A 27,199-nucleotide genomic window follows, 5' to 3' on the forward strand; every position below is an offset into this window, starting at 1 on the left:
GCGCGCACGGGCGGCGCGGACCCCCCGCCCCGCAGGCGAGTGCGGGCGCGCGCCCCGCGGCAGGCGCTGCCGCTCCGCCGCCCACGCGCACACTTTCCCCCCCGCTCATGGGCAGCTGGCTGTGACGCAGCGCCCCGGAGGAGGTGTGGGGGGCGGGGCACGGCATGCTAATGAGCTTCTGGACCCCGCCCCTGCACGTGCCCCGGCGGGAGGGGGTCGCGTGCCCGCGCCGGCCGGGGAGGGGCGGGGTGGGCGGGGCCTTCCCTCGCGGGGCCGCCCCCCGAGCGGAGCGGGCCAATCCGCGGGGCGGAGAGGGCGGGGTGGGGCGTGGCCGCTTGCGTGGGCGGGGCCGATGTGCTCATGAATAATGAAACGCGCGTGAGGCGTCAGTCGTCTGCGCATGCGCTGTCGGTCTCCCTCGCGCTGTCTGCTCTTTGCTCGTCGTTGCCGGCCGCCCCGGGAGCAGTCGCAGCTTCACGCCGGGCGCTGCAGCCGTTGGCGACCGTTGACAGCCCGCACGCCCGCCAGCTCGCGGGGAGTATGCCCGGCCGGGCCGCGCACCAGGAGGCGGCGGCGGGAGGACCAGAGCCCACTGCAGCCGGGGGGAGCGCGGGGGCCGCCGCGCAGCAGGAGCAGCGGGGCCTGGCGGGCGCCTTCCCGCTGGTGCTGAAGAAGCTGATGGAGAACCCGCCGCGGGAGGCGCGCCTGGGTGAGCGCGGGAGCGCGCGCGGGAGCGCGCGGCACCTTCCAGCTTCTCCCCCCTTTTTTCTCCTCCTTGCCTCCCCCTGCCTTCCCGCCCCACGCCTCGGAGGGCGGGACCCGGTGGGTCGCGGCGGGACTGGCTGCGGTGTGCGCGGGGTGAGCACCCGCGGGAGAGGCCGCACACCCGGGCCTGGCGTCCTCCCCCGGTACGCCCTGTGTCCCTTCCCTCCGCCCCGCCGGCCGGCTGCGCCAAGCGCTGGCAGCACGGAATCGCAGGCTGTCGGGGCGGCCACCGGGCCCGCGGGCCTGGTACCAGGCCGGCTCCCCGCCTCGGGGCCGCGGGGCAGCGCTGGCGGCCCCACGGGCCGGGGCGAGCCGGCGATCCGGCGCGACTGGAAAATTCAGCTGTTGCCGTCGACCTTTCGAGTGCTGCGGTGGGCAAACCCCAGTGCTTGGGGTACGAGGGACAAGTCAGGACGTGACGTGCTGGTTTTATTCCCTTAGCTGTCTGAAGCCTCCCCTGCCTTTAGACACTTAGTTGTGAGCAGCAATGAAGAGGTTTTGAGTCTTCCTTGACCTTAATTGCTGAGAAGTTGTATGATGACACACATAAACAGCACATCTCTTCAGATTAGGTTTGGTGATAATCCATAAGGGTATGACTGCATGCATGCTTATGCAGGCCTGTACAGTGGAGAGAACTCTCTCCCACTGATTATGAAGACAGCAACTGTGTAAATAACAATGCTGCTGGTGCTTATAGTCTTCATTGCTGATGGAACACTTTTTTTTTTTCCCCACCTGGCAGTGTTTTTGCCTTTCTGAGTATCAGTTTGATTTTTAGGAGGGCTCAGTTTTATCTGCACCACTCTAATGCCCAGTGTACTGGTGTACAATAAAATAAGTCCTTAAATTTAGGAATGTTGAGGTTGAGAATAATTGTTGGAACATCAGACAATGTCCAGGGTGGACCCCAATGCAAGCAAGTTTGGCAAGATTGTACCCAGTGAGGATCCTAGTTAAGATCCATTTACTTTTTATGCCTAGAGTTGCACAATATTGTGTAAATGTATCCATGTTGTGATCCTGGCAAATATTATTTCTCCATTCTTTTAAAAAAAAGTCAGCTTCTGATAAAGGTTTTAACTATGTCGCTATGGTGCAGGATGCTGCAGCACACAGAATCTTGAATCTACAACATTATGGGACTTCTTAAGATATTTCTGCACCCAATCCTTTTTAAAGGCAAGAGTGCCAGCAGGAGCAAGTTCCTGTGTGGAAACTGTAGTGATAGCTGACTGGGATATGGTGACTTTGTCTTAGCGGTGGTTTCTTGTCCAGAATCATGTGATCTAGCCTATGGAGATATAAAATTTTGAAATTAATACAATTTTGAGGTAGTGCATTTTTCTGAAATTAGAAACATGTGATACTTTTACTAGATGACCCCATTCCAGCTTGGGAAGGTGTTCAGCTTGATTCTCTAAAGCTTGCTAATGAGTACATTGTGTCTTGATTACCCTCTCCATTCATGCTGTGATGAAGTTCAGATCGTTGTCATTCTTAAAATTTCTCCCTAGATTTCCTTAGTCTACCCTGTACTGTTTCACTGAACACTTTGTGGAACTTGTTGCTTTCTGTTTATTTTTATCTGTGATGCTTTTCTTGTTTGCATATTTGCAAGACAAAAGTTAGTCCTAATTTTACAAAAGACTTGTCAGTAGAATTATGACTCAACTGACTTCAGAGGTTCCTTGTTTATTTTCTGTTCCTTTACAGTATAGTGACACAGCCAAAATGCCAAATAATTACTAATTTACTTAATACAGTGGCATGTTTTCAGCAAGCTTTCTGAGAAGACCTTGTGCTTTTTATCTGAAGTGCCTTTTGACAAAAATATAATTTTCTGTCCTATTCTGCGAGAAATGGTATCAACTAGCTGCAGTGTTCATTTATAGTCTCCACAAGCTACCTATGGTTTTTCCAACTGCTGTGGGTAATTTGACTACCCAGTAAGCCCGAAGGCTTTCTAATCCTCCTGAGCAACAGAGGAGGACATCCAGTTCCCACTGAATGCCGTCATCTTGTGTGCCCTACCATACACCAAGTATATCTGACTGGCCTTGCTGTAAGTTGTCGTCCTCTATGCTCTAGGGATGAAATAAATAAAAATAATAATATTTTTATAAAAAGTCCTGTGGGCTTGGGGAAGAGAATTAATTTTCTGGAGCAGCAGGGTAGGTCTCTCCTATTAATAATGCGCTGCTGCAAATTCTCCAAAGGATGGCTTAATCACCAGTTGTGTGCTGCTGTGGCAGGAGGAATGCCTCAACAAACATCACAGCAATGGGCAGCAGGAATACAGAACCCTATAACCCTGTCTTGTTCCGTTGTCACAAGTGGGACTAAAGATTTATTGAGCAATCAGCCTTGTTTTATATAGTGTTTTAGTATAATTTGACAATATTTTTTGATGAACAAAGGGAACTTTGTCAAAGAAGTGTTTGTTCTTTTTGTGGCTGGGATTGCACTTGACAGTTGTGGCTAAAATGTCTTTTGGTTGGTTTGGTTTTTTTTTGTTGTTGTTTGTGGGTTTTTTGGGGGTTTTTTGTTTGTTTGGTTTTTTGGTTTTGTTTTGTTTTATTTTGTTTTGTTTTTAGGAAAAAACAGGATGTGGAATAAAGCTCTTTCCAGGCTGCTGTCTTTGGCTAAACCAGCAGTATTTCCAACAGTTTGAGAACTGGAATACTGTCTAAATTACTTGGCATACACTAGTGACCTCTGTTAACAGCAGATGTACAGCCTAGTTAATAGGTCACAGTAGCAGAATGAGGGGGCTAAATCGGACATGAGCTATCAGCTGCAGAAGTACAGTCCAGATTTATCAGGGTGACCTTGAATCACTGCAAATGGAGCCTCTTAGGATACTGCAGCTCTGCTGTCAGGTAATACCTGTTTACACTATAAATATCTTCAGAGAATTAATGTTTCAGGTCCATGTGCTGGGGCAGGCAGAAACTTCCTCCTCAAGATGCAAGAAATTAATTAGTGTTTCATTGGATATTGTGTACCAAGCAGGATGTTGTGCAGCAAAAGTAAAGATTAAATGAATTGAAAGAAAGCCAGTGGGAAAAAGTCAATGCAAAAATGATCGTACAACAGTTTATCTTTTTACACATCATTTTTGAAATACATGGGCACCCAATGTGGATATTAACTTCTGCTGTTTTGATTTGGTTGAGATATTGCTGTTAGAAGTGAGGGGGAAGAGAAAGAGACAGCATAGCTGAACTCGGCACTGGGGGCCCAGTGCTTGCCAGTTGCTGACTTGTGGCAAAAGGACAAAAAATTTCAGCTGGTTATCTCCTGCGAAGGAAGGATCCAATGTGGGGTGAGCCAGGGACAGTATGAAAAGGAAGCTGGGGAGGGACCACAGTCTTTTCAGGTTACTGAAGTACAGCAGGATGATGGTGCACAACTAAAAGGCATTAAAAGATCTGAGAAAATCCACACACGCCAGTAGTGTAGTCTTTTTGGCATCTACCTTCTGAAAAATATTTTTAAGCCTTATGTTTGACCTGGCAGTTCAGAGACAGCAGTGCGAAGTGGCAAGGGGGGAAGGCCAAAAGCTGCAAGATGGTGTTAACCAAGCTCAGGTCCAGGAGCTACTAGTTTGAATTTAACATGATATTTAGGTACTTGCTCTTAGTCCCAGGTCAGTAGCTGGTGAATATTTTCTCAGCTATTTAGTTTATAATCAGAGTCTTCTGTTATATAAAATGTTCAGAGTATGGTAGGTTAAAATGATAATTTACTCTGTATGGCAGCACTGTTCTTTAAGCCATAAAAAGCTCTTTCAGTCTCAGTTCCAACCAGCTAAGGCAACAGTGAAAGGAATGCCAATTCTATCAGAATAGGTTTTATATAAATAGGTTTTTCTGATCTAGAGCAGAATTTCACCCCCACTCCTGATAAAGAAAAATACTCCGTTTTCCATATTGTAGCCAGTCTAGAAAATCTTATTACCAAAGATCTGCATTTTGTTGGGCTAACCTGTGTGAATACTGGAGATCCAAACGGGTCCAGTGTATGTCCATGGAGTCTGTGTTCCATTGAACTGAATATTTGTCAGCTTCCATGGTAAAGACCCAATTTAGGGTTGCTTGGGGTGTGACTGTTGATGGTTCCTTTTGACAGCAGTGCCTCCTTCAGTGCTGGCAGAACCACACGGCTACATGGACAACTGAAGCAGGAAAATGAATTTTCTTTTTTTTTCTGTCAGATTATTTTTATCTTTTAAATTATATAATTATTCCATAACTTGAATTTTCTGCTTGGATTCTGTCCCAGACAATTGTTAAGATTCAGTAGCTATGTGGAACATAGAAACAGCCATTTTTTCTGTAACGTGTGCACTGCAGCACAGTAAATGGAGAAAATTTCATCAGTCTTTTGTGACTGGAGGGTGGGGTGTGGGAGTATGCTGTATTAGACATCCCCCTAAAGAGGGAAAATTCTATGTAGGTACTCTGAGCTATCTATAGTGAAGAGCATTTGGAGCTATTGCTTTGTGTGGACATGCTGAGTCATTTCAGAAAGAAATGCTTCTGAAATACTGAACAATAGACATCCAGGTCTCTGGTGTCCCGTGGACCATTTGATGAATTTTCGTGTGTAATCTGGAACACCATATTCCTTTCTTGTTTGTATCTGGATTATTCTTCTGCACCGTCTTTCTTTGTGCATAGAGTAAACTACTCTGCTTCCTCAGAGCTTTCTTAATGGCTTCCCATGTAATCCCACTTAAGGACACTCACTTTCACTGTCTTCCAAAATGAGCCTGTGAACAACAGTCCATTTTGCAGTGACAAGTTAATTGTAAGCTAGATGCAGCATTATATCACACTTTAGTAAGTTATCACAGCAAAGATGCTGGTCTTGAAGGCTGCTCAATTGTCTATGGTCCAGCCATCGCAGGGAGTCAGATTGTTCCATGCTGAGTCATATATGAATGTTGCCTTTCAACATCTGATTTTTCAGGTCATGTCATGAGACTATAGCTTACTGTATTTTCTTTAATAGGGATTTCATTAGACTCTTAAACCTTGAGTCTCTCCTGTGTTGCAGCTTGTACAGTGACCTACTTGTATCTTTCAGATAAAGAGAAGGAGAAGATAAAGCTTGAGGAAGATGAGGCAGCAGCTGCCAGCACTATGGCAGTCTCGGCTTCCCTTATGCCGCCCATTTGGGACAAAACTATTCCTTATGATGGCGAGTCGTTCCACCTGGAGTACATGGATCTGGATGAGTTCCTGCTGGAGAATGGAATTCCTTCCAGCCCTACTCACCTGGATTTGAACCAGAATCCACTCTTGCCTGTGGCTGAGCTGGAAGGAAAGGAGTCTGCCAGTGCTTCCACTGGTTCTCCTGCATCATCTTCTTCCACTGCGGTTTACCAGCAATCTGAAGCAGCCTCCAGCACAGGTAGATGGAGTAATATGGGGCTCTGAGGGACCTTTGTTCTTATATTAAAAGGTGCCTCATTAGATCAAAGAGGAGACATGCTAACCTGTCAGTGTTAGCTGTGGCAGGTTAAGTAGAACAGACGTGCTCAATGCCTTAGTCCATGTGTCAATTCATGGAGGTGCTGCCTCTCCTCCTCCCCCTCCTGGAAAAAATGAGTGTCCCTGTATGCAGTCTGTTTCTCTTTTGGAATTAGAAGAGCTGAAACACCAACATGAAGTATTTGCTTTCTTGGTATTGCTAATCTAGTGAGAAACCTTACGTGTTGAGAAAATAATTTCTTGGATTATTTCACAACAGATTTGATGGTTTGTGACAAGTCATTTGTACTACCTTGGTGGCTTGGTCTGCTTGGGTGAACTTATGCTAATTTAATGGACCTCAAATAATAATGCTTAATAGCAAAACAATGAAGCAATCTTTTCACGGTAGCCTGTGAAATGTGAGAACAGACACTTGAAAAAGGTGTGTTAATGATGCAGTTTGATGTTCTGTGATGCTTTGAAGTGGGAGTGGAGGAACAAAGAAACAAAACCATACTTAAATGGTACTAGGAAATTTCTGCTCATTTGTAGTATGGAGATCTTCTCTATTCAAGAATTTAGCAGTGCAGTTTGCCCTAGATCTGGAGTTTAAACATGATAGCCTCTAAACTTTCACAATACTATTTTATGAGCAGACTTTACAGAGAGCATTTTGCTCAGGGCTCCTGTGAATCTTCACAAGAAAGGCAAAATGTGGAACTCCTTCAATAAGACATAGGGTGTGGCTTTTTTCTAGGTGGCATATGAAAAAACTTATTCATTGATGGCTACTTGAAATTGCACTGACATTTGCAATTTGTATGTGTGGAGTCTGTGAACAATAGATAAATATGATAAAGTTCATATGAACACTGTCAGTGTCAGACAATCTGTTGGGACACTTGTTTCCATGTGGCAAAGTAGTAGCATACTAATAGTTTTATTTGTAACAAATACAACTTTATTTAGTCCTTTCTGTGGAAATACAGTTGACCTTTGAAGGACTCAAGGACCCTGGGGTCTTTGGGCAGGCTTGTATCTTGTAGACTTTCTATGGCACAAAACTCAGGGTGATAGAAGTTGCTTACTTCTTACTGTGGTGAAACATGCTTCTTAAGTGTGCAAAGCATGTAGTTTTTGCTGAGGAAGTATTAACTCTTGTCCTGCATCTGTCTACTCATGTCTGTTAATCTGCCATATGTTCCTAGAGTTTGCATTGCAAACTGGACTGTGGAGCTTCTCTCTGTACCAGCAGCTGTACAGCACCAAGCACACCTTAGGGAAGTACCAAATACTATTAAATACTGCCCACAGTAGGGCAATAAATAGAGATACCCATGTTAACTTCTTAGTTAATTCTCTTTATCCTGCTGAATGTATTATGACTTTTCCTATTGTTGCCAGAGTCGCCACCACAAAATGAAAGAAATACTCCCAGCCCCATTGATCCTGATTGTGTAGAAGTTGAGGTGAATTTTAACCCTGACCCTGCTGATTTAGTGCTGTCCAGTGTGCCTGGTGGTGAGCTCTTCAATCCTCGCAAGCACAAGTTTACTGAAGAGGACCTGAAACCACAACCAATGATTAAAAAAGCCAAGAAGGTTTTTGTCCCAGATGAGCAAAAGGTAACAGATTTATTGCTGCAAACTTTTTTAGGCCCTGATCAAAGTTTGACTCTTTGCCCAAACATTTTGACATATAAAGTTAGTGTACTATACCTTTGTGATTGAGCAGAAGCACTGCCAAGAATAGAATTTGCAAGTCAATTGCTGTTCTTGTTGTTTTGCTGGTTTGGTATTAAGAGATAATTACTGGGCAGGAGCAACTTATCATGCTGTATACAGAAATTAGAAGAACTACCAATTGACAACCTTATCAACTGCAGTTTTGAAGGCCATTGTATGTATTTGCCCAGCATTATGTCTGATCTGACTTTAAGGAGCCCAGAAAACAGAATAAACTTCTGTGGAAGTTTATTCCCAAATTGAAACTAAATAAAGGGACCCTTTCAGTTGGACAGCTTCTTAGTAGCTAAGTCTCTTAATCTCCCTAGTTCTCGCAATGCGCTTGGTTTATCCTAAAACAAGACTTGTGTATGGATGAAATCTAACAGTACTGTGTTGCCTGCATTTTGGTGTCTGAGCCCTGCAAACCAGTGGAGGAGATTCTTCAATATAGCAGTCAGTGTGAATGTCATGATACAGGAAAGTTGTCAGGTTGGAATACTTTTTTTTTTTCCTTTTTTGCTACAGGATGAAAAATATTGGACAAGGCGAAAGAAGAACAATGTGGCAGCAAAGCGTTCCCGTGATGCTCGGCGATTAAAGGAGAATCAGATCACAATTCGGGCAGCCTTTCTTGAGAAAGAGAATACAGCCCTGAGGACGGAGGTTGCAGAGCTGCGCAAGGAAGTGGGACGATGCAAGAACATTGTTTCTAAATACGAGACCAGATACGGACCCTTGTAAGCACACCCCTTTTCCTTGTTAGGGCTCATTGTTTTAGCCTCTTAGACTTCTCTGCCTTCCGTTGAGACTACCAGAAATAAAAGTTTGTGGAGGCTTTGCCATTTTGCATTTACACGGAAAACCCCCAAACCCTGTTTCTGTTGGCACAACTTGTTCAGGCCCTTTCCTGATCATTGTGTTGCCCGAAATCCTAGTGTCCACATTTACAACTTCGTTTTTAATACTGATAGAGCATCTTCCGATGTCACACAATAGAACAGATTCATCTGTCTGGAGGAATAGATGTGGATCCCTCCTGAGTTGACAGGGCTTTTGCTATCTGTTCTAATCTACATTTTAAGTGGAGAAAGAGCATAGGAGACTCTCCTTTCCTTTTTTTTTTTTTTTTGGGTCTTTTTAAACTCCTACTCTTTTCTCCCTTTCCACCCTGCCATCCCTCCCAGTCAAACTGTAAAACTTAAGATAGGTACATGTTGCTGGGCAGCATCATGAAATTATTTCGTCTCCAGTTCAGAGGCACTAGAAAGTACCTGTTGTGTAGAACTCTGTTCCCGTTGAAGAGGAATAGAGGAACCTTAGGACAGGAAGATGGGAAAATATTAAATTTCTTGTAAAAACTGAGATATCTCTAAGTTAATGCATAAGTGTTATGCAGACTGGAGTCAGTGCAGTGTTGATTAAAATGCTGCTCAAACGTCTTGGTAGATTTTAATCCTGGATAACTTCAGAAACCAAGGAGCAGGAACAGTAGGGGATCTCTTACTTTACAGATATGGACAAAATAATTTGCTGTGGGTTTTAAGCTGTATTTCTACCACCACCGCCCCTCTTTTTTTTCCTAAGAGGGACTTCCCTCTTAACTGCTGATAAAGCAGCATGTTACAGTTAACTGAGAAGTAAGGGAGATTTAGAGAAAGAAGTCCAGCTTATTAGGCTGAACCTTGAATGTCATCTGTTAAGGAATTGCCAGTACCTTATGCTTTGGAAGAAGTTGGGTTTTTTTAAGAAGCAAACAAGCCACTATTACTTCACTGCACCTTACGTGTTGTACAAGAGTTGAGAAAGAGTTTTGCTTTGTGAACACTCTATGGAACAAGCTACACCCACTCTAAACATGAACACTTTACCTCACTGTCTCCTGTGTAGCAGAATATCTGTTCTCTCCATGCCTGCTGGTTCTCTCTCCAGCATGTTTCCTGTTACAAAATTAGCACACAAGACGTGCTCTCTTGGAAGTAATCCATTCTCAGCACCAAGCGCTACTTCAACAGTACATGGTGTTAAAAGAAAAAATATGTTGTATGTGATGTTGGGACCTTCTAAATGACCTGCAACTGCAAGAACCAGAAGCTTTAACAGAAGTATATGTCTAGAAGTCCTCTTAACCAGATAAAGTATCTTAAGATAGTGGCTGTGTCAGAACTCGTAGGCTACAATTCCTGGGCTAATATTTAAATTAGGGAGTAAATGTGGGATAGTGTATGTTTAGGCTAGTTTCCAGTTCTCCTATTAAAATATAAAAGGTATATTTAAACAGCATTTGGGTTTCTTTTCTATACTAAAGACTTCTTGCCTAGCTCGTCTTTTAAACATGATGTGGAAACTGGTATGAGTTTAGACCGATTGTGTGTTGACTTCTTAAGGAAGCAGAGAAGCAGGCTAATCCAGAAGGCTTAAAGTAAATGTATGCTTTCAACTATCGCCCCCCCCGTTATGTTCTTAATTTGACTAGAGTGGCTCTTGTTGCAGTGTTGGTCTAATTTATTTCAAACATACTAAAAATTGTCACCCATTCAGCAGGGATTTTTCTTTCACAGGGTGGTATGTGGTGGTGATGGTGGGAAGTATGTTATAAATAAATTGTCACACTTAACGCTTTGCTTTGTTTAAAGTGACTTATCTGATTCCGAGTGATGCAACTTTAAAGACTTTTAAAAACAAAGAAACTAAAAAGCACACATGAATCGCCAGTCTTCAGAGTGAGCAGTGAATTCTATGAGGTGTCCCAACACAAACAACTGACGATGACCCTGCCTGCCTGCTTGCCTGCAAGTACCCCATCTGAACTACCCAGGGCTGGGCATGATGAAAAGTGCAAAGTCTCCTTAATTCTGTATATGGCTTTCTTATCTGTCTTTCTCACTGTAACTATGAACTACAATAAGCTTACTTATTGGGGTTTTGTCAAGACACTCAAAGTTCATGTCTCAAAGTCTGTTGACAGCCTGTGTGAATAGTAACTCTTTGTTCTGGCACTTGAGTGGAAGAAAATAGGGAGTTTTAAATAAAAGTGTCTGTATATATTAAGAACTTCTATATTTTAAGATGCTTCTCCCTGCAGTCGAATGAATTTTCTTTAATACAGCAGCTCCCTTTTGGTACAGTGTAGCATCATGTGGAGTTCTGTGAGTTTAGAATTGAAGATGCTAGGAAAGCAGCAGCCTGTGATGTGAGGCTTCCAGTGCAGAAAAGTACAGCAGATGTATTGAAACAATCCAGAAAGCACCACAGTGTGCCATACAAAGAGTAGTAATAAACCTCTATCAAATGACCCATGTAATAGTAGAACACTTGGGTTACTTTCTTGCTCCACAGCTACCTGCCTTTTCTTTTGTTTCTTTTATGAGACTTGCTTGCTTTTATGGGGTCTTGCTGAAACAAGATCTATTCTTCTGTTAACAATTTAGCAATCATGGAAAAGGTGCTAGTCTGAGCTGCTGATTCCCATGTCTTTTGGTGGTCTGAAACTGCCAAGTGAGTATTAGCTCCAGCAAAGCAATGGCTATTAGCTGCCATGTTACAATTTTCTGTCTCTTGACTACATGAGAACTGCAGTGGTGAAAGAGATCTCAGTTCATCTGTTCTATAAAACTGAAACAGCCAATGATTTCCCACAGTTACAGCAGACAGCTTAGGTATCAAGACCCTTCTGCTGGCGTGGAGAATACCTGGAAGCTTGGACGGGTTGTGGGGATGTTTATTGTGTGTAGAAGATGGAGGAATCGGATAGAAGTTCCTTTGTAGGAGTTTCATTATCGTAACAATCTACTGTTACATTAGGGAAGCTTAAGAACTAAATTTATGTGGGAAGAAAAAGAGTACTTAATTTCTGGGAAAGGAGTACAGTGCCATGCTTGTAGTCGAAATGGAGCTTGTAAGACAGGGGTGTATTAATGCCTGGAGATCGATAAACAGCAAAGACCTAAAGAAAAATAATCTTGAAAGCCTTCAGAAGCACAAGTGCTAAAATGACAAGGCACAACTAGTTACCAGTAAAGCTCAACGCTATCATGTTGAACAAGTATTTTGACTTTTCATTTACCCAAGAGATTCCACTTCTCTTTTCAGAGCAGAAAGGCAAAGAGAAAAAGGAGCAAAGCAGCAGCTAATGGTGTAAACTTCATGTAAAAAAAAATAAATTTCAAACCCTAGAATTTGTAACCAATTATTTTAAGAAGTCACCTTTGTAAAGACCATATACATTAAATGCAGTTCTTTGCCTATTATTTTTAATGGACCATGTTCTAAGGTCAAGACAGTGCGCTATTTTTTTTTGTGATTACGAAAGTATACTTATGAGTGTACTATAATTTGGGATTCTAAAACTCTAAGATAATCTTGGGGTATTCTCTTCAAATAGTTTAGCTGAAACGTTGCTGAAATGTCAGCATATATCTCTATCTGTATCAAGTTTTGCTGACTTAGACTGATATTTTTGGTGTGTACAGTTTTTTGTTGTTGTATTTTGGTGACAAAGGTTGAACCGTAGATTAAAATAAAAAAGCAACCCAAAGCAAAACCACAGCCCTGACAGCATGTACATGTAGCAGCTCTGCATTTACCATTTCTGAATTTTAAGTCCTTACATATTTTATACATGATTTGGTGTTGGAAGTATGTCACACTATTTTAACAGCAAAATAGTCAGGGAGATTAGTACGTGCAATTCTATTAGCTTTTTCTTTTGTATGAAAAGTTTATATGATAGAAACTAACAGTGCATGGTCATTTGATCTTTCTTTCCAAGAAGACTGTTAGCAAACTCTTGTGCTTCCCTGTAGGGCAGTGCGAATTTGCACATTTTGTGATTTCATGTGTCTAACAGGTTGCAAAACTGGAAATCTGCACTTTAGGGTGAGTGCAGCTTAATTTTTGTAGTTGGAGATTTTTTTTTTTTTTTTAATTGAGAAGCAACATTTTTAAAGATAAATGAGAAGGTAGTGACTATTTAAAGGAGTGTAGATATTGCCAGACAAAAAATTGTGTGCAATACTGAATTGCTTTCTCAGTTTTTGCAGTCTCAGGAGGTTAAGCTTACTGCTTCAGAGCTCTCTGCTTCTCTCAGAAAGATTAACTATATAATCTTGGTGGTTTTTTTTGACAATCCCATCCATGAGCGATCACTTGGGTACATTTTCATAGTGGTCATAAGAAGACCAATATTCTTTTAGCTCAGTTTGAACATTTTTAATGTTGAATTGACAGTGTTAAAGAGTCTGAAGTTCTCTAGCCATGGAACATGCTCTGTAGAGGCCCGAAGTGTGCCTGATGCCAACATACCCCATTCCAGCCATAAAGGGACCATCTCCAAGGGGAGAGAATAAAGGGAGTACACCTTTCAGTGTCACCTCAGGGATTGGCATTAAAAGGAGTAGGTTTTGACACAGCTGTATGTTCATTAGGAAATGGATTGACACCAAAAGGCCATTTACAGTACTAGCTTTGAAAATACATTAACTGTTGATGAAGTTTTTGGGCAATGAGTGTTGTCTTATTCTACAGAAGGAACATACTATGAATAAATGATGCACAACATTTAATACAGTACTGCTTTCATACATGGTCTTCTAATTTACACATAGTTGTATCTCCTTATAATAATGCAGTTTTGTATTTAGAAATTCCCTAGAAGCTTAATCTTTCACCTGTTGCCAAGATCTGCTCCCACTGAAACTAGAAACAAAGATCTCATTAACTCCGACAGGAAAAAGTCTTTAGTTTCACATGGTTATTGTAAAGTTTTAGCAAGCACTGGAGCCGTGGGTGTCTTTGCTTTACTCTGGAGCATTCTGTGCTGGGATCGGATGGATATGTCTCAGATTGCAGATGTAGTGTTGATAGATGGGGCCTATCACTTGTTCATTTACACAGTTAGTGATAGTTTTGATATTCAGATAATCTGAATTCTGGTTGAGGTTTCCAGTTGGTTGGTTTTGAATGTTGGTTTTGTTTGTTGTTGTTTTTGTTTTTGTTTTTCCTCCTGTGTGGACAGGTTGAAAATGTAGTGCACTATAAATTTGCGTTGGGAGAATTTTAGAGAGGTTAAATGTGGCTTTTTGCAGCTCTTTGAGTAACATTTGATGTTTTTCTGACAATTTTCCATGTCACTGCTGTGCTGTTTGAAAGCTCAAGGTGTTCTAGCTGTAGAAATAACTTTTCAGTGTTACCTGCAGGACTGCTACTAATTGTACCAAATTAATTTCAAGTTGAGAGGTGCAGTGGAAGGCCAGCAGCTTTGGGAATACTGTAATAAAACCACTTGTGTGGAAAAACATTTTTGTGTAGACAGCAGAAATAATGGACTCACACAGAAGAGAGTATCGCTGCTTCAGCCTCATGAGCCTCTTCAGCATAACAGGGCTTTGTTCCTTGTGATCAGATGCCTTCATTTTTAGTGAGAGTGGAGGTATTGCACACCTATGTAAAATCCAGATAGGCTTTTGTCCGCCTTTATGGTTTTAGCTGCTAAGCACAAGACGAGAAATGCAAATTTGTCTTAATGCATGAATCTCATATTTCTGGCAACCTGCATCAAAAATTACCTGTTAATGCTGGTGTTCTGCCTTTGCAGCACAACAAGACACTTACTGGCTTTCTAGATTTTCAGATAATGAGTCTGACCTGTGCCACTGTAACATGATGTGGCAGATGCACTCGACCCCCTCATGGAAGATAGATAAACTCTCAATGAAAGACTGGGAAAAAGGTAGAAAGAATAGCTTTAACTAAACTTTGGTGGAGATGCTAACATAATGCTAATGGGGAAATTATGATGATATCATCCATGATGATACAGACTTGTCATACAGAATGTAATTTGCTAGTTTGACAGTATGCTATCCCCTACTGAGTCAATTTTGGAAGGTACTTCAAGTTCAAGCAGCTAACGGAGAAAGGAAATCCTTTGAGGAATCATAGAATCATAGAATGCTAGGGATTGGAAGGGACCTCAAAAGATCATCCAGTCCAATCCCCCTGCCGGAGCAGGAACACCTAGATGAGGCTACACAGGAATGTGTCCAGGTGGGTTTTGAATGTCTCCAGAGAAGGAGACTCCACAACCTCCCTGGGCAGCCTGTTCCAGTGCTCTGTTACCCTCACTGAGAAGTTTCTTCTCAAGTTTAAGTGGAACCTCTTATGTTCCAGCTTAAACCCATTACTCCTTGTCCTACCATTGTTTGTCACCGAGAAGAGCCTGGCTCCATCTTCGTGACACTCACCCTTTGTATATTTGTCAACATTAATAAGGTCACCCCTCAGTCTCCTCCAAACTAAAGAGCCCCAGCTCCCTCAGCCTTTTCTCATAAGGGAGATACTCCACTCCCTTAATCATCTTTGTTGCCCTGCGCTGGACTCTCTCCAGCAGTTCCCTGTCCTTCTGAACTGAGGGGCCCAGAACTGGACACAATATTCCAGGTGTGGTCTCACCAGGGCAGAGTAGGAAGATACATCTATAGATAAACCTATAGATACTTAGCAAGGAGAGTAAAGAATGAAAGCAGAAAGAGTAACGCAAGAGTCTGACCTGAGCCAGATTGTTAAAACTGAAGCCTCACTGTTTGCAATTTTAGGACAATTTGGATCCCCACAGTTTAGCATCAGACAGAAGAAATTTAGTTGTTTAGGTTTTGGGAATCTGCTTTTCCTGATCTAATTTCCACAGTTCAGAAGAGAGTGAAAGGAATATACAGATAGGGAGGAGAGTTGCTGCAGAAAGGCGTGAAAAAATAGCTGTTGCTTTAACCAAGTGCGCTGTTACACTGTGACTTGACCTGCCGATGTGAACTGACAGTGCTGTGTCGTGAGGAAATTCCTGTCTGAGGCCCCGGTATTTTAAGGCCTCAATTCTGCTGTCATTTCTGCATGGGATGAGTCCTGTGTCTGTAGAGAACCACGTGGACTTCACAGGAGCTGTTCTTGAATGTGAAGCTCTGCCTGGGCAGTCAGCTGCAGAATTGTGTCCTTAACACACCATCAGTTATAGTTACAAGGCTGTTGATACTAAGTGTAATTTGGGTGCCTGTTACATAGCCAAAACCCTTGTTAATGTCATTTTCCCAACTAAGGCATGAGCAGAAGCCTTTTGCTGTACATTATCTGTAAAAAAAAAAAAAAAAAAAGTACTTCACATATGTCTAGTAAATTAAGGCATGTGATTTTGGTCTGTGGGTCTCAACAAACTTTGCTCGTGTACCTGCCTGAATGTTTTCTTAGGTCTGCAGCTGTGTCTCGGTGAGAAGGTTTGGTGGGATTTGTTTTCCTGAGGGGGCACAACAGCAGCTTTCAGCTGTCACGCCGTGGGTGACTGCTTGCTACTGGCCAGGATCATGGATGGATGCATCCTCTGCACTTTTATGTGAAGTTGTCTGAAATATGGTGATTAACATGATTATTGGAATACTGTATTTTGTATAACTTAGAATATGTAAATACACTTTTAAAACTAATCTGTTCTATGAATTAATAAATAAGTGCTTCCATTGTAATATCTGAATATTGTTAATGCTTCATGTAGCTTGATTTGAGATTATTTTTTTCCTAGAGAACTACAGAAATCAAAACAAAGATTGATGTTGTGGAATTCTAGTCTAGTTGTGATGCTTTCTATCAGCAAAAAATGTTTTTAAAATATTAATGAGCTACTTAAGCAGAGAAACTGAGAATTTGAGGGGACTGATTCTCTTCCAGTCTTTCTTGAACAGTTGTCACTGATTACATTCATAATTTTCCTCTTCCCATCCCATTAGCTGGACAGTTGATTTATCGTTTCTGAGTAGCATTCAGAAAGTGCTGATATTATTTGTAAAGCTTAGCGACTGAGGAAAACTAAAGGGGTTGTGGGTTTGTGGTTTTTTTGTTTTTAATTATTTTTTAACCCCTCTTTTGGCTCAAACAGATCTCTCTCCACCCTTCAGCCAGAGTTCAGCAAGTTGAACAAGTGCAATGAAACAGAGTTGACTGTTACTGAAACTCAGGTGTAGTCAGTCTTTAGATAGTCTACATCTTAATTAGTTCTATTATGTACATAGATGACACAAGTATCCTGTTGTGGTGTGGAGAGAAAGTGATTAGTGACTCGAGTGACATGGGTACATATTCAATGGATGCTGCATGGCTGGAACTTTCATCAGCTTTCATGACCTTTTCTATGGTGTTAAAAAACAAAACAAACACACAAAACAAAACAGTGGAGTGACAATGAGCAGTCTGCTAGGAAATATGAACTCTTGGATTTTGAAGAGGAGGTGAGATGGATCCATCAGCCTTCAGCCAAAGAGATTAGCCTGTGATGACACTTTCTCCAGTCATAGCATAACTTTTGTCTCTAGTGCTGTGCTGGAGCAGCCACCTGTCTGGTAACAGCTGCATCTGCATTGTTCATAAATGACAAAGCCACAACATTTTTTGTAGTGGGCAGAAATGGTGGCATCTTTTTTTTTTCTTTCTTTTTTCTTTTTTTCCTCCTTTCTCATCTCTAGGCTGTGAAACAGCTGAGCATATGTGCAAGTTATTCAGAAAACTCTGTTCCTTTAAAGCTTTTTCAGAGACATATGGTTTTTAACTAAATAGTTTGAGGGAACTCCTATCTGCTATATTTGGCCTGAAATTCTGTTGCTTCTTGGATAAAAGTATTTTTTTACTTCAGGTGTGACACTGATCTGTCCTATTCATTCAGTGGGATGGATGATAAATCTGCACAGTATTCATGTAAGATATAAATCTGATCTTAGTTTTATTGCATGTTAAATTGTTTAATCTCTTGGATGGCTACTCCTTGAGGTTGTCTATGATTCCTGTAACTGTAGCTGCTTTTTGAAGCAGTCCATCGAGTGCATTTGAGATCATCCTGACTGAAAGCTTCTATAGAAATGAAAGAGATAATAAAGATTTTAAAGTGGCTGGCTAAAACTGTATTGCCATAAATGGTTTTAATTTATATATATTAATCTTTTGTCCCAAACTGCTTATTTTGTACATAAACCTACACACTCCTGGCAGCTGATGGGTGAAAATAAAGGTGCTTAAACAGCAGTCTAATGAGGAAAGGGCATTTCACTGTTGCAGAGTTGGTATTATTTTATATTTCCATTTATTAGACTTTTTAAAATGTATAAACCACAGATTTGAATTCTCAAAGTCTTCAGCTTGGATTTTGTGAGTAATTTAAATCCTCTCACCTATCTGCTCGTAACTGGTTTTTAAGAAAAAGAAAAGCTTTTGTTTAAAATGTAAAATTTTGACTGTATTAAGTTCTGTTAGTACCCTTCCTTTTTAAGAAATAAAATGTATATTCCACTATGCTGAGATCCAGTAATTTTGTTCTCTAGGTAGCATCCTGTGTGCTGTACACCTCAACTGCCAGCATTACACCTGCAATTTGCGCTGAAGTTGGTAGGCACTAAAGCAGCTGATCACCTTTCAGGATTAGGTTCTTGCTGTGTATTTCCCATGTGTTAACTATCAGGTATGCTGGTAACAGGTGTACAATTTCACATTTTTATTGTCTGGATTAAATGATTTCAAAAACTTTGCAAGGTTTTGCATTTGTCCTGTTTTGACTCTAGGTTGAGCTCTTTCAAGTAGAGAAATCCTGAGAACTAGTAGTCAGCCACAGACACTTGGACCGTGCTTTGTCTGTTACTTTGGGGCTAGCAACAACCAAAATAAACAGAATTTAGTTTTCTCTCTTCCATGGGAAGAAGCAGAGTCTAGAGTAAGTTAGTTTTGACCGTGACGACACCTTGCTCCATTTCTTCCCAATTTTTGACCTCAACCTTGATTGTTTGATTTGGGATTTGTTGTTGTAGTGGGGATTTTGTTTGTTGTTTGTGGGTTTTTGGTTTTGTTTGTTTGTGGTTTGTTTTCCAGGGCTGGTATGTGAAGATGACCCTGTTAAGAAATGTATGTATTCTATACATTCACTGCTTCTGACCAGAAAGGACAGCTTCCAGAAAAGGATGTATTCACCTTCCTTTGCCTCTTGCAGTCTCTGATATTTCTACCTGAGATGCATGCTCGCAAGGAGAATGAGATTTCAGGTATTTTAGTTTATCTGGAATATTTTAGCTTATCCGGAAACAGCACTAAGGTAGAGTTAGTTGGTCCTTTGCTTTGCTAAAGGGTATCTTGTATGTTAAGTGATGGGGGGTAGAAGGAAATAAAGTTCTAAATAGGAGGAAAGGGGGAAGACAGGCTTTCTGATCCAATTGTGCAGGTAGGGCTTTCATCTACACGGGGACTAAATGGCTGTTTCCTGGCATTTGAGGAAGAGGTATCTAGTCCAGGTGTTAGAAGATCTGTGGAGACTGGGTTGGCATCTGACGTGCTCATTCAGCAGTGTAATTTTGAAATGCATGTATGAAGATTACTACCTACAACCCACCATACCAGATTAGGAAAGAAATTCATATGGTTTTGCAGAAGGAAGAAATTGCGTCAATTAGTTGGGTTTTTTTCGCTGGCTGCCTTCCAGAGCCATGACATGATTGTGATCTAGGCAATTTATGTATAAAAGCTAAAACCTGACCTATTTAGAGGGAGGCCAATGACTTGAGAGGCCCAAACAAGGAGTTGCAATACAAAGTGAGTGGATACAAGGATGTGGTCGATGTACCTTCTCGTGTTATGCAGCCTTCGTGTGGAAGTGGTGGAGGATATTTGGTGTCTTTCCCCTGTTGTGATGGCAGCTGGCAGCAGCACAGATGTTTATTATACAGTGCCGCCTTTTCAGGCAGATTGTATGTTCTCTTGGGTGGGTGGGGAACGAGTTTATAAATGTGCTAACTCTGCACATTATGTTGCTAGTTTCCTTCAGGAAATTCTATTTGCAGCCATTAGTGATCTGAAAGATGGCAATGGAAAAAATGGCAACATCTTACTCAGTCTCCTTCCTGTTGTGTGTTGGGGGATCTGCTGACTGCAGGACTTCAAATGCATTTGTACTCATTTTTTCTTGTCCTGCCTACAGCAGATTCGCAAAGGAGTGGGGAAAGGATCTAGCTCCTGTTTGGTTTGTAGTGCTCTTTAGTGGCAGCTGGAATGCTTTGGTTGAGAAATGTGCAAGAGCTGCACCCACCAAGCTCTTCTGGATTTTTACTTGTTGTTGGTTGTGGTTGTTGGCTAGACACGGGCATTAAGAAAATAATTGAGTAGTCTTATGTGGCTTTCAAATGATAGAATTCTGTTAGAGCTGGGGAGACTGTTGGGCTTTGAGAGGCTAAATCTGTGGGGTGACCATGTTGCAAAAGTGGTTTCAAATTCCACTTGCCCGTGAATCCTTCGTTGGGCATCCCATGGCATCGTAACCCTGTGTGGCTGTTCAAGCAAGATGGAATGGAGGCGGCTGAAGAGCAGGCAAAAATACCTTCTTTGCTGAGGTGCAAAGCTGGGAGGCAGCCTGTGGAGTGCCTGGGGAAGCAGCGAGACCTGCAACAGCGTGGGAGTCCCAGCTCATGAAGGTGGGTGAAATGTTGTGGGAGATCCTGTGTGTATCCCAGACCCACCAGCCAGCACAGCCTCTGCCTGCAGTGTGACACTGGAACCCCTCTCCTGCCCTGGAATGGTGGACACACACAGGGACTAGAGGTGCAGTTGTGTAGAGACCTTGGAGTAAGAGGCTGTTCTGCTGATCTGCCCCAGAGGTCCAGCCTGTGATGCTGGGAGGAGAGGTGGGAAAGGAGATCAGTGCTCCATGCAAGATCTGAACAGGCTTCTGAGGAGTGAGAGGGCAGTGGAAGGAAACTAGGAGCAAACTGACCGTGAGGGAATCAAGCCAGAAGTGAGTGGTTTAGATAATTGCAAAAGGGCAACATGGCACCAGCCTTCCTCCCTTTGGAGAGGAGGAGGCAGAAAAGGCTGGGCTGGGATGTAGTCAGGCAGAGTAGAGAGGAAAGGTGCCAGCAGTATTTCAGACATGGCTAGAGGGTGAGTTCAAGTACCTTTTCCTTCTTCTGCTTGATCACAAGTTTATGGTCCAATGTGGCTCTTGAAATGCTTTAATCCTGAAATTTGCTTCCAGCTGAGAGCAGGCTCACCACCTCAGCAAGCCTTTGAGCCAGATCCATGTGTATGTTCCACAACACATGACCTCCAAGCAGCTTCACCACAAGGAAATCTTGCTACTCTTTACACTACCAAGGCCTGCTGACCCCAAGTGGCTCCCAAGAAGAGATGGATATCATGTTGTGGTGTGCCACCATTTGCAGGGAGAGATGTCCCCATAATTGGGCAGAAAGCCGGTCTCCACCAGAGCCTGGACCTTGGGAGAGCTACTGGGTGCTGCTGCCTGGGAGAGGACGGATCTCCACAGCGCCCAACAGCACGTCCCAGGCACCAGCCCTTGCCACGGGCTGGACCTCCCCAGTGGCTGTGGAGAAGACGGCTGGCTGGGTGCTTCATTGAACAGCGCTGCGGTAGGGTTGGGTTTTTGCAGTCCTTACATTTTTGAAGGAAAACTTGTTTTGCTGCTTTTGAGTCCTGGTGGGATCAAACTAACCACAGACACGGTGAAACGCTGCAGGTGCTGGGGACCAGCTCCCCTGCCCGTGCTGCCATGGCATGGTTGTTTTCTTGCTGCAGCTCATGGAGGGGCTCCTCGCTCCCCCTTGCCCAGAGCTGCTGAAGGCTTCAGGGTACAGACTAGGCTGCTCATCGGCAAGGATTTGTTTCAAACTCTTTGTGTTCCCCTCTCCAGTTAATCCTGGACTGAACACCTGCACCTCCCTGCAGCGGAACATGCGGTGGCTCACAAGTGGGATGCTGCCGGTGCCCCCCAGCGTGGCCCAGCTTGGCTCTGGCCGAAGGCAGCAGGAGGACCTGGCACAGGCAGCACCGCGCTGCCGGGCGAGCTCGGCCGCTGTCGGTGCAGCCTCAGCGGCGCTTTTCCCCGCCCGGCCAGCGGCCGCCGAGCGAGCGCCGCCCCGGGCCGCCCCCGCGGAGCCCCAAATGGCGGCAGGGCCGCGCCATCCAGCGGCCGCCGCCAGGTGTCGCTGCGGCAGCGTGCACCTCACCGGCCGGGCCGGGCCTGGGGCGGCGGGGCAGCGCCCGCGGGCTTCGGCAGCGCTCCCTCAGCCCGCGGCCCCGGGAACCGGCACACCTCCTCCGGCCCGGCGCCAGGCACGGCCCCACAGCAAACCAGGCAGCCTGTGCGGTGCGGGAGGACAGGGAGGATCAGCGGAGGGGCTTGGGGGATACGGGCATGGGCTGGGAGCGACCTCAGGTGAGAGGCTGGAAGAGGCAGATTTAATCCTCCTGCTGCCCTCTGACCACTGTGCTCTCCACAGCCTCTTGGACTGACCCCACCACAGCCCTTGTCAAGGTTCCCACTGCAGGCTGGACATGAGGAAGAAATTTTTTTACAATGAGGATGGTGAAACACAGGCACAGGTTGTCCAGGGGGGTGGTAGATGCCCCATCCCTGGAGACATTCAAGGCCAGGCTGGACGGGGCTCTGAGCAACCTGAGCTGGTGAAGATGTTGGACTAGATGACCTTTGGAGATCCAACCCAAACTATCCTATGATTCAGAACAGCTCTGCCCAGCTGCCCCGGCACTGAGAAGGACTCGGAGGAGGCAAAAAGAGCTGGTGCCCTGGTCACGAGCCTCAGGACCCTGTCAGGGTAATGTGGGCTCCATGCCACATAGAAACATGGGCCTGGGACTTTGACTCTTGTCCTTCGGACTTGTACACACTGTAGTGTAGTGCCCAAGTCCAGACATGCAGGGACCATGCAGGGAATGTCCTGACCACCTCAGCCTGAAAGCACCCTTCACTGCCTTCGTTGAAGCTCCATCGAAGCCTGAAGCCACTAACACAGCAGAGGGAGCAAGTGGCAGGGAGCAAAGGTGTCTCTAGTGTCCCCAAGCTCCTGCAACAGGGAAAAAGCAGCCAAGGAGTCCCAGAAGGGCACTGCTTTCTGCAATGAACAACAGCTCCAGCTCCCCAGGTCGCCCAGCACACCAGGCTCCAGGGAAATGCCTTCTTGGCCCTAGAGCTGCCTTTGTCCTGAGCCTGTGAGCAAGGCAAACCAACACACCCCAAGCATGACTAAGAGCAGCAGGAGTGGCCCTGTTCCCCCCTCCCTGCCTCACCCCAGTCCTGTGGCCAGCCCTGATCAGAGGGGTTACAGCGATGAAGGAAATGAAACAATTTCCTAAAAAAACCCAGAAGGAAAAGAGGTGACCTCTTCAAGGATCCAGGAGGACCCTGAAGCAGAATATTAATAGCGTGTAACCTAAAGAAGATGCAACACACTGAAGTTTCAGCTCTGTACCCATCCCTCTGGGGACCAGCTTGGGTACACGATTGCAAGCTTCAGACGTGTTTATGGCTCATTCTGGGTTCCCTCTTCTCCTGCCATGCAGTGACTACCAGCTGGCTGGATCTCTTACCAAATTAGGCTTCTTCTGCCCACCTTCCAGCCTGACAGGCTGTCGCAGAAGTTTATACCATGGCTGGCTAGGAACTTCTTTCTAATTTTAAGTCTAAATATATTTGTGATCCAGATGAGCTTCTAGGAGTACGAATTAGACTTTGGCCCTAGCATGTACGTATGATGCACGGATCCTGTTCCCCCTCAGCCTCTCCTGTTTTAGATTAAAGAAGCTGCACACTCACGATAGCGGCTCTCCAGCCTGCTCTGTACCTGCTGCAGGTCAAATCCGTCCTTTCTGAGGAGGGATGTCCAGACCAGCATGTACAAAGCCAGGTGAAATGGTATCTCGTACTTGTTGGGTTTTTTTCAGACAATTCTTTGCTGGGCATATCTTTGAACTGTGTGTATTTATTCAGAGCCAAAGAGGCAGCACGCAGGCAGAGTCCACCCACTGGCTGTCTTTTTCCCTTGCTTTGTCGTGAGGAGTGCTTGTCTTACAGCATTCTGGGGCAAAACGCTGCCAGTTTTGATACATTTCCTTTCCCTGTGACCAACACCATCTCTCTCGTATGCAGCTGCTCACCCACCTTGCCTCTCCCCGCTGGCCCCCGTGCTGGCAGCGTTTAGGTGGGAGATGAGACATTGTGCAGCCCCCTGCTCCAGAATCTGTGTCTTGCCCTTGGTCTGAGGGAGAGGGTGGTGGTGTGGTATCACGTTTCTGCATGAAAAGGTAAGGGGTTTTTTTTCCCCCCTTCGAGATCCTTCCGCTCTGCTGTGAGGAATTGTGATAACCCCACGGCTCAAGGGGGAGGGAATGACCTTTCTAAAGTTACAGGGAGAGGCTGGGGGGAGGAAAAGGGCACCACAGATCCCACCAACAAGGAGGGCCGTGAGAGGTGAAGGAGAGGATGTCAGGGGACTGTTTGTTGATGAGCAAGGAGGGCTGGAAGAGGATGTGTCTGTCCTCCAGGTGCCACGAGCCCGGTGCTGAGGCGCTGCTTGTCCCTCTGTGTCAGTACAAAGTGTCGCTCAGGACCGCTGGGCAGAGCCCGGCAGCACTGGTTGCCCCCACGGGGCCGGTTCTGGACATCCACACAGCCCGGCTGGGGCTGCGGGGAAAAGATAGAGAAGGAGGGAGGCGAAGGGGGGGAGGTTTAAAAATAGTCCTCATCTCATTTTTGCAGCTGTCATTCACGGTGCATAAGCGAGCCCGAGGCCTCCCAGCTCCCGGACACGCTGCGCCTTACATAATGGGAGACAGGCGGGCATCGCTTGGGGCCGGGAACAGGCAGGGACGTGACATTTGTACTGCCCTGCCAAAGCCGATTGAGCAGCTCCCGGGTGCCTGGGCCCTGGAAACAACCTCTGGGTGGGGGAAAAGCAGCTGGCGTGGCGGGCAGGGGCTGGGGGGGGGCAGAGAGGGAAAGCGAGGTGCAGCCCGGGGGCAAAGGCTGGCCTCTTGGTATGGGCTGCTGGCAGAAAGCAGGCAGGAGCTGCTGCCCAGCTTCTGGGGCAAAAGGCTGTGGGAAGGGGTTGGGGGTGTGGGTAAGGTCAAAGAAACACCATAGAAGGTCCCGAGGGTTGATTGTTTGCCGGAGGGGAAGATGCGGCAGCATCAGTGTAGGAGATGAGGTGCAGAGATGTCACTGGGGTGTGAAGGAGGACAGGGGTGGCAGAGCAGCTCCCCAAGGAGGGTTAGAAACCAGAAAGGAGAGCCGTGGGAGGATGGGAAGATGGGTCTGGGGGAGGAGTAGAGGGGCAGGCGGTGCAGCAGGGACAGTGCTGAGGGGAACTGGGGTGAGGAGGGGGCTGAGTGGATGGGGTGAGTTTTGAGATGGAGGCAGGATGAGAAGCGCAGTGTTGGGACCGGTGGAGGCTGGGGAAATGCAGGATGACTCGAGTGCCTGAGGGAAAGGTGAGGCTCCACTGGAGCTGTCAGGACTGTTGGTCCTTGTCCTCAGTGCTACAGGCCAAATGCTGCAAAGGTCAAAAGAGCGTTCCACGTCCCCCCATGTCAGCCACACTTGGACTCAGGCACTGCTCCCACATGCCTTTCCCCCACCTCCCCGAGCTGCTCTGAGCTCCAAAAGCTGCTGACTCGGGGAAATTCCAGAGTCGAGGGGCTGCATGTGTGGTGGCAGGTCAGGAGGGCAGCGCTGGGCAGCGGTGGGGCTCTGTGCCTCCGAGCCTCGGCCTCCCAACTTACCACATCTAGCAACGCTTCCACCCCTCCCACCTTCTGGCCAGGAACTGAGCCATATGTCTGCTCGCTGTAGGATCCTCTCTTCTTCCAAAGATCACCGGCTTTCATGCTTTATACGCCAGCAGCCAGACTGCCTTGGGTAAGGCATGAGTCACTGTGGTGTGGTTATTTAAAGTGTGTCTTCTGTGCACTAGCCACGTGCCTGGGCTGTGCAGGCTGAGAAGGAAAGTGCAGTCGGACCCCAGAGTTTACATACGGAAGGCTGACTGCCGAAAAAAACACTGAACCCCGTTCAGCTTCTCCCAGAGCAAAGGCAGACCTTGGTGTTTCTCAGCAGCAATCCCCCTCGGTGGGGGGAACACCACAGTTCAGCCCAGCCTTAAAAAATGCTGAGCTATTTCCATAACCACAAACTAGCCATGCTGCACAGCAGGTGACTGTGTTGTCACCCGGGGGCTCGGCAGGCCTGGGGCTGGTTTGGCAGCCACACAGGCACCTGCTGTGTGGGAGGCACGGCCCTGGGCCACTGGGATGATGCTTGGGTTCTCCTGGTGCTGCAGCAGGAGCCAGAGTCCAACCCTGAAACTTCAGGCAGCGATGGACTTCTAACAACTGTTGGGGAAATGGATGTCTTAGCTAGTAAATATTTATGGCATATTCTAACTGCTCCCTGCTGTTTTCCATTAGGACTGACATCCCAGAGCAATGAGTAACTCCCAGTGTATGTCCATCTTGGCTCCAAATCACTTAGCCAGACCTGCTGCGAGGCCACTGGCCTGTGAATGAGTCCAGACTTGAGGAGGCTCACCCTCCCCCTGCATCCCGCTGGCACTGACCGAGGTCCCGGGCACACACCGGCCTTCGGCTGAGCCTCCCCACGGCTGCCCTGCCCTGTCCTGCCTGGCTGAGGGGGGGCAGCAGCCACCGCCAGCCCTTCGCCTCATGCCCTGGCCAAGCTGAGGCAAGCTATGAGACCGGGCATTTCCAGTGTGTGGAAAAGGAGAAGTCACTGGTGAGCGTGACGCCCACGTCGGCAGTCAGCAGCAAGGAGCTGGAAGAGTTTTAGGGAGGGACCATGTGCAGGCCAGCTAGATGGAAGATCTCAGCTGTGTTTCCTTACAAAAGGGATTTTCTCCAAGGCAGAGCAGGGGAAGAGCCTGTGATCTCCTGATGTGGGGCAGTGACAGCACAGGGCTGTTCTCACTGATTGCAGGGCACTGAGCTGCCAGGATGTGTCTGCAACTTTCCCTTCCTTTGGACAGGGCCCCCTGGGACTGAAACAGCCCTTCCCCAGAGCCTGGGTGCTTCTGCTGCCTCTTGCACAGGTCTGGCTCTGCATTAACCTCTTGGGGAGTGTCTTTTTACAGGGGTGCGGCAACTCCTTGAGCCCACACAGGATTGCTTTTCTCTCCTGTAACTACGTCATTCAAGCTTCAAAGTGTCACAAAATGTAACAGGGAAGGTATTTGTGCTAATTGCTCATTAAGCATTTCCAGAAGAAGCCAGGCTCATCTTTTCCAAGATAGCAACAGCAATAGAGGAATGTGCCAGGTATGGGAGCTGTTGTCCTCTTCATGCCCAGCTCCTCCCTGCCTTCCTTTTCTGGCCGGCTGGAAGGCTGCTGTC

At 45.8% G+C, this 27,199-nt stretch overlaps 1 protein-coding gene across 4 annotated transcripts; it reads left to right on the plus strand.

Annotated features, from left to right (window-relative positions):
• Positions 1-416: 416 nt before the first annotated feature.
• Positions 417-18,626, plus strand: TEF (TEF transcription factor, PAR bZIP family member). Of its 4 annotated transcripts, none has more exons than XM_080341811.1 (7): positions 417-709; positions 5,860-6,186; positions 7,749-7,873; positions 8,501-8,712; positions 17,643-17,704; positions 18,325-18,461; positions 18,562-18,626. In XM_080341811.1, the coding sequence occupies exons 1-6, from the start codon at positions 541-543 to the stop codon at positions 18,381-18,383; spliced, it is 954 nt and encodes a 317-aa protein (XP_080197937.1). In that variant the 5' UTR covers positions 417-540; the 3' UTR covers positions 18,384-18,461; positions 18,562-18,626. The 4 variants fall into 4 exon arrangements, with proteins under 4 accessions (XP_080197937.1, XP_080197936.1, XP_080197938.1 ...); XM_080341810.1 differs by having other exon boundaries at positions 7,653-7,873; positions 18,562-18,615; XM_080341813.1 differs by lacking the exon at positions 417-709 and adding an exon at positions 1,668-3,647 and having other exon boundaries at positions 7,653-7,873; positions 18,562-18,616.
• Positions 18,627-27,199: the final 8,573 nt, after the last annotated feature.

Source organism: Nesoenas mayeri (genome assembly GCF_963082525.1).
Source record: "Nesoenas mayeri genome assembly, chromosome: 1".
Taxonomy (NCBI): Eukaryota; Metazoa; Chordata; class Aves; order Columbiformes; family Columbidae; genus Nesoenas; species Nesoenas mayeri.

Bases quoted from the DNA above. Each gene is read 5' to 3' on its own strand.
- TEF (XM_080341810.1), top strand. From the start codon at position 541: ATGCCCGGCCGGGCCGCGCACCAGGAGGCGGCGGCGGGAGGACCAGAG. The intron at 7,874-8,500 runs GTAACAGATTTA...TTTTTGCTACAG, and splicing joins TTGTCCCAGATGAGCAAAAG to GATGAAAAATATTGGACAAG. The intron at 8,713-17,642 runs GTAAGCACACCC...TTTTTACTTCAG, and splicing joins GAGACCAGATACGGACCCTT to GTGTGACACTGATCTGTCCT.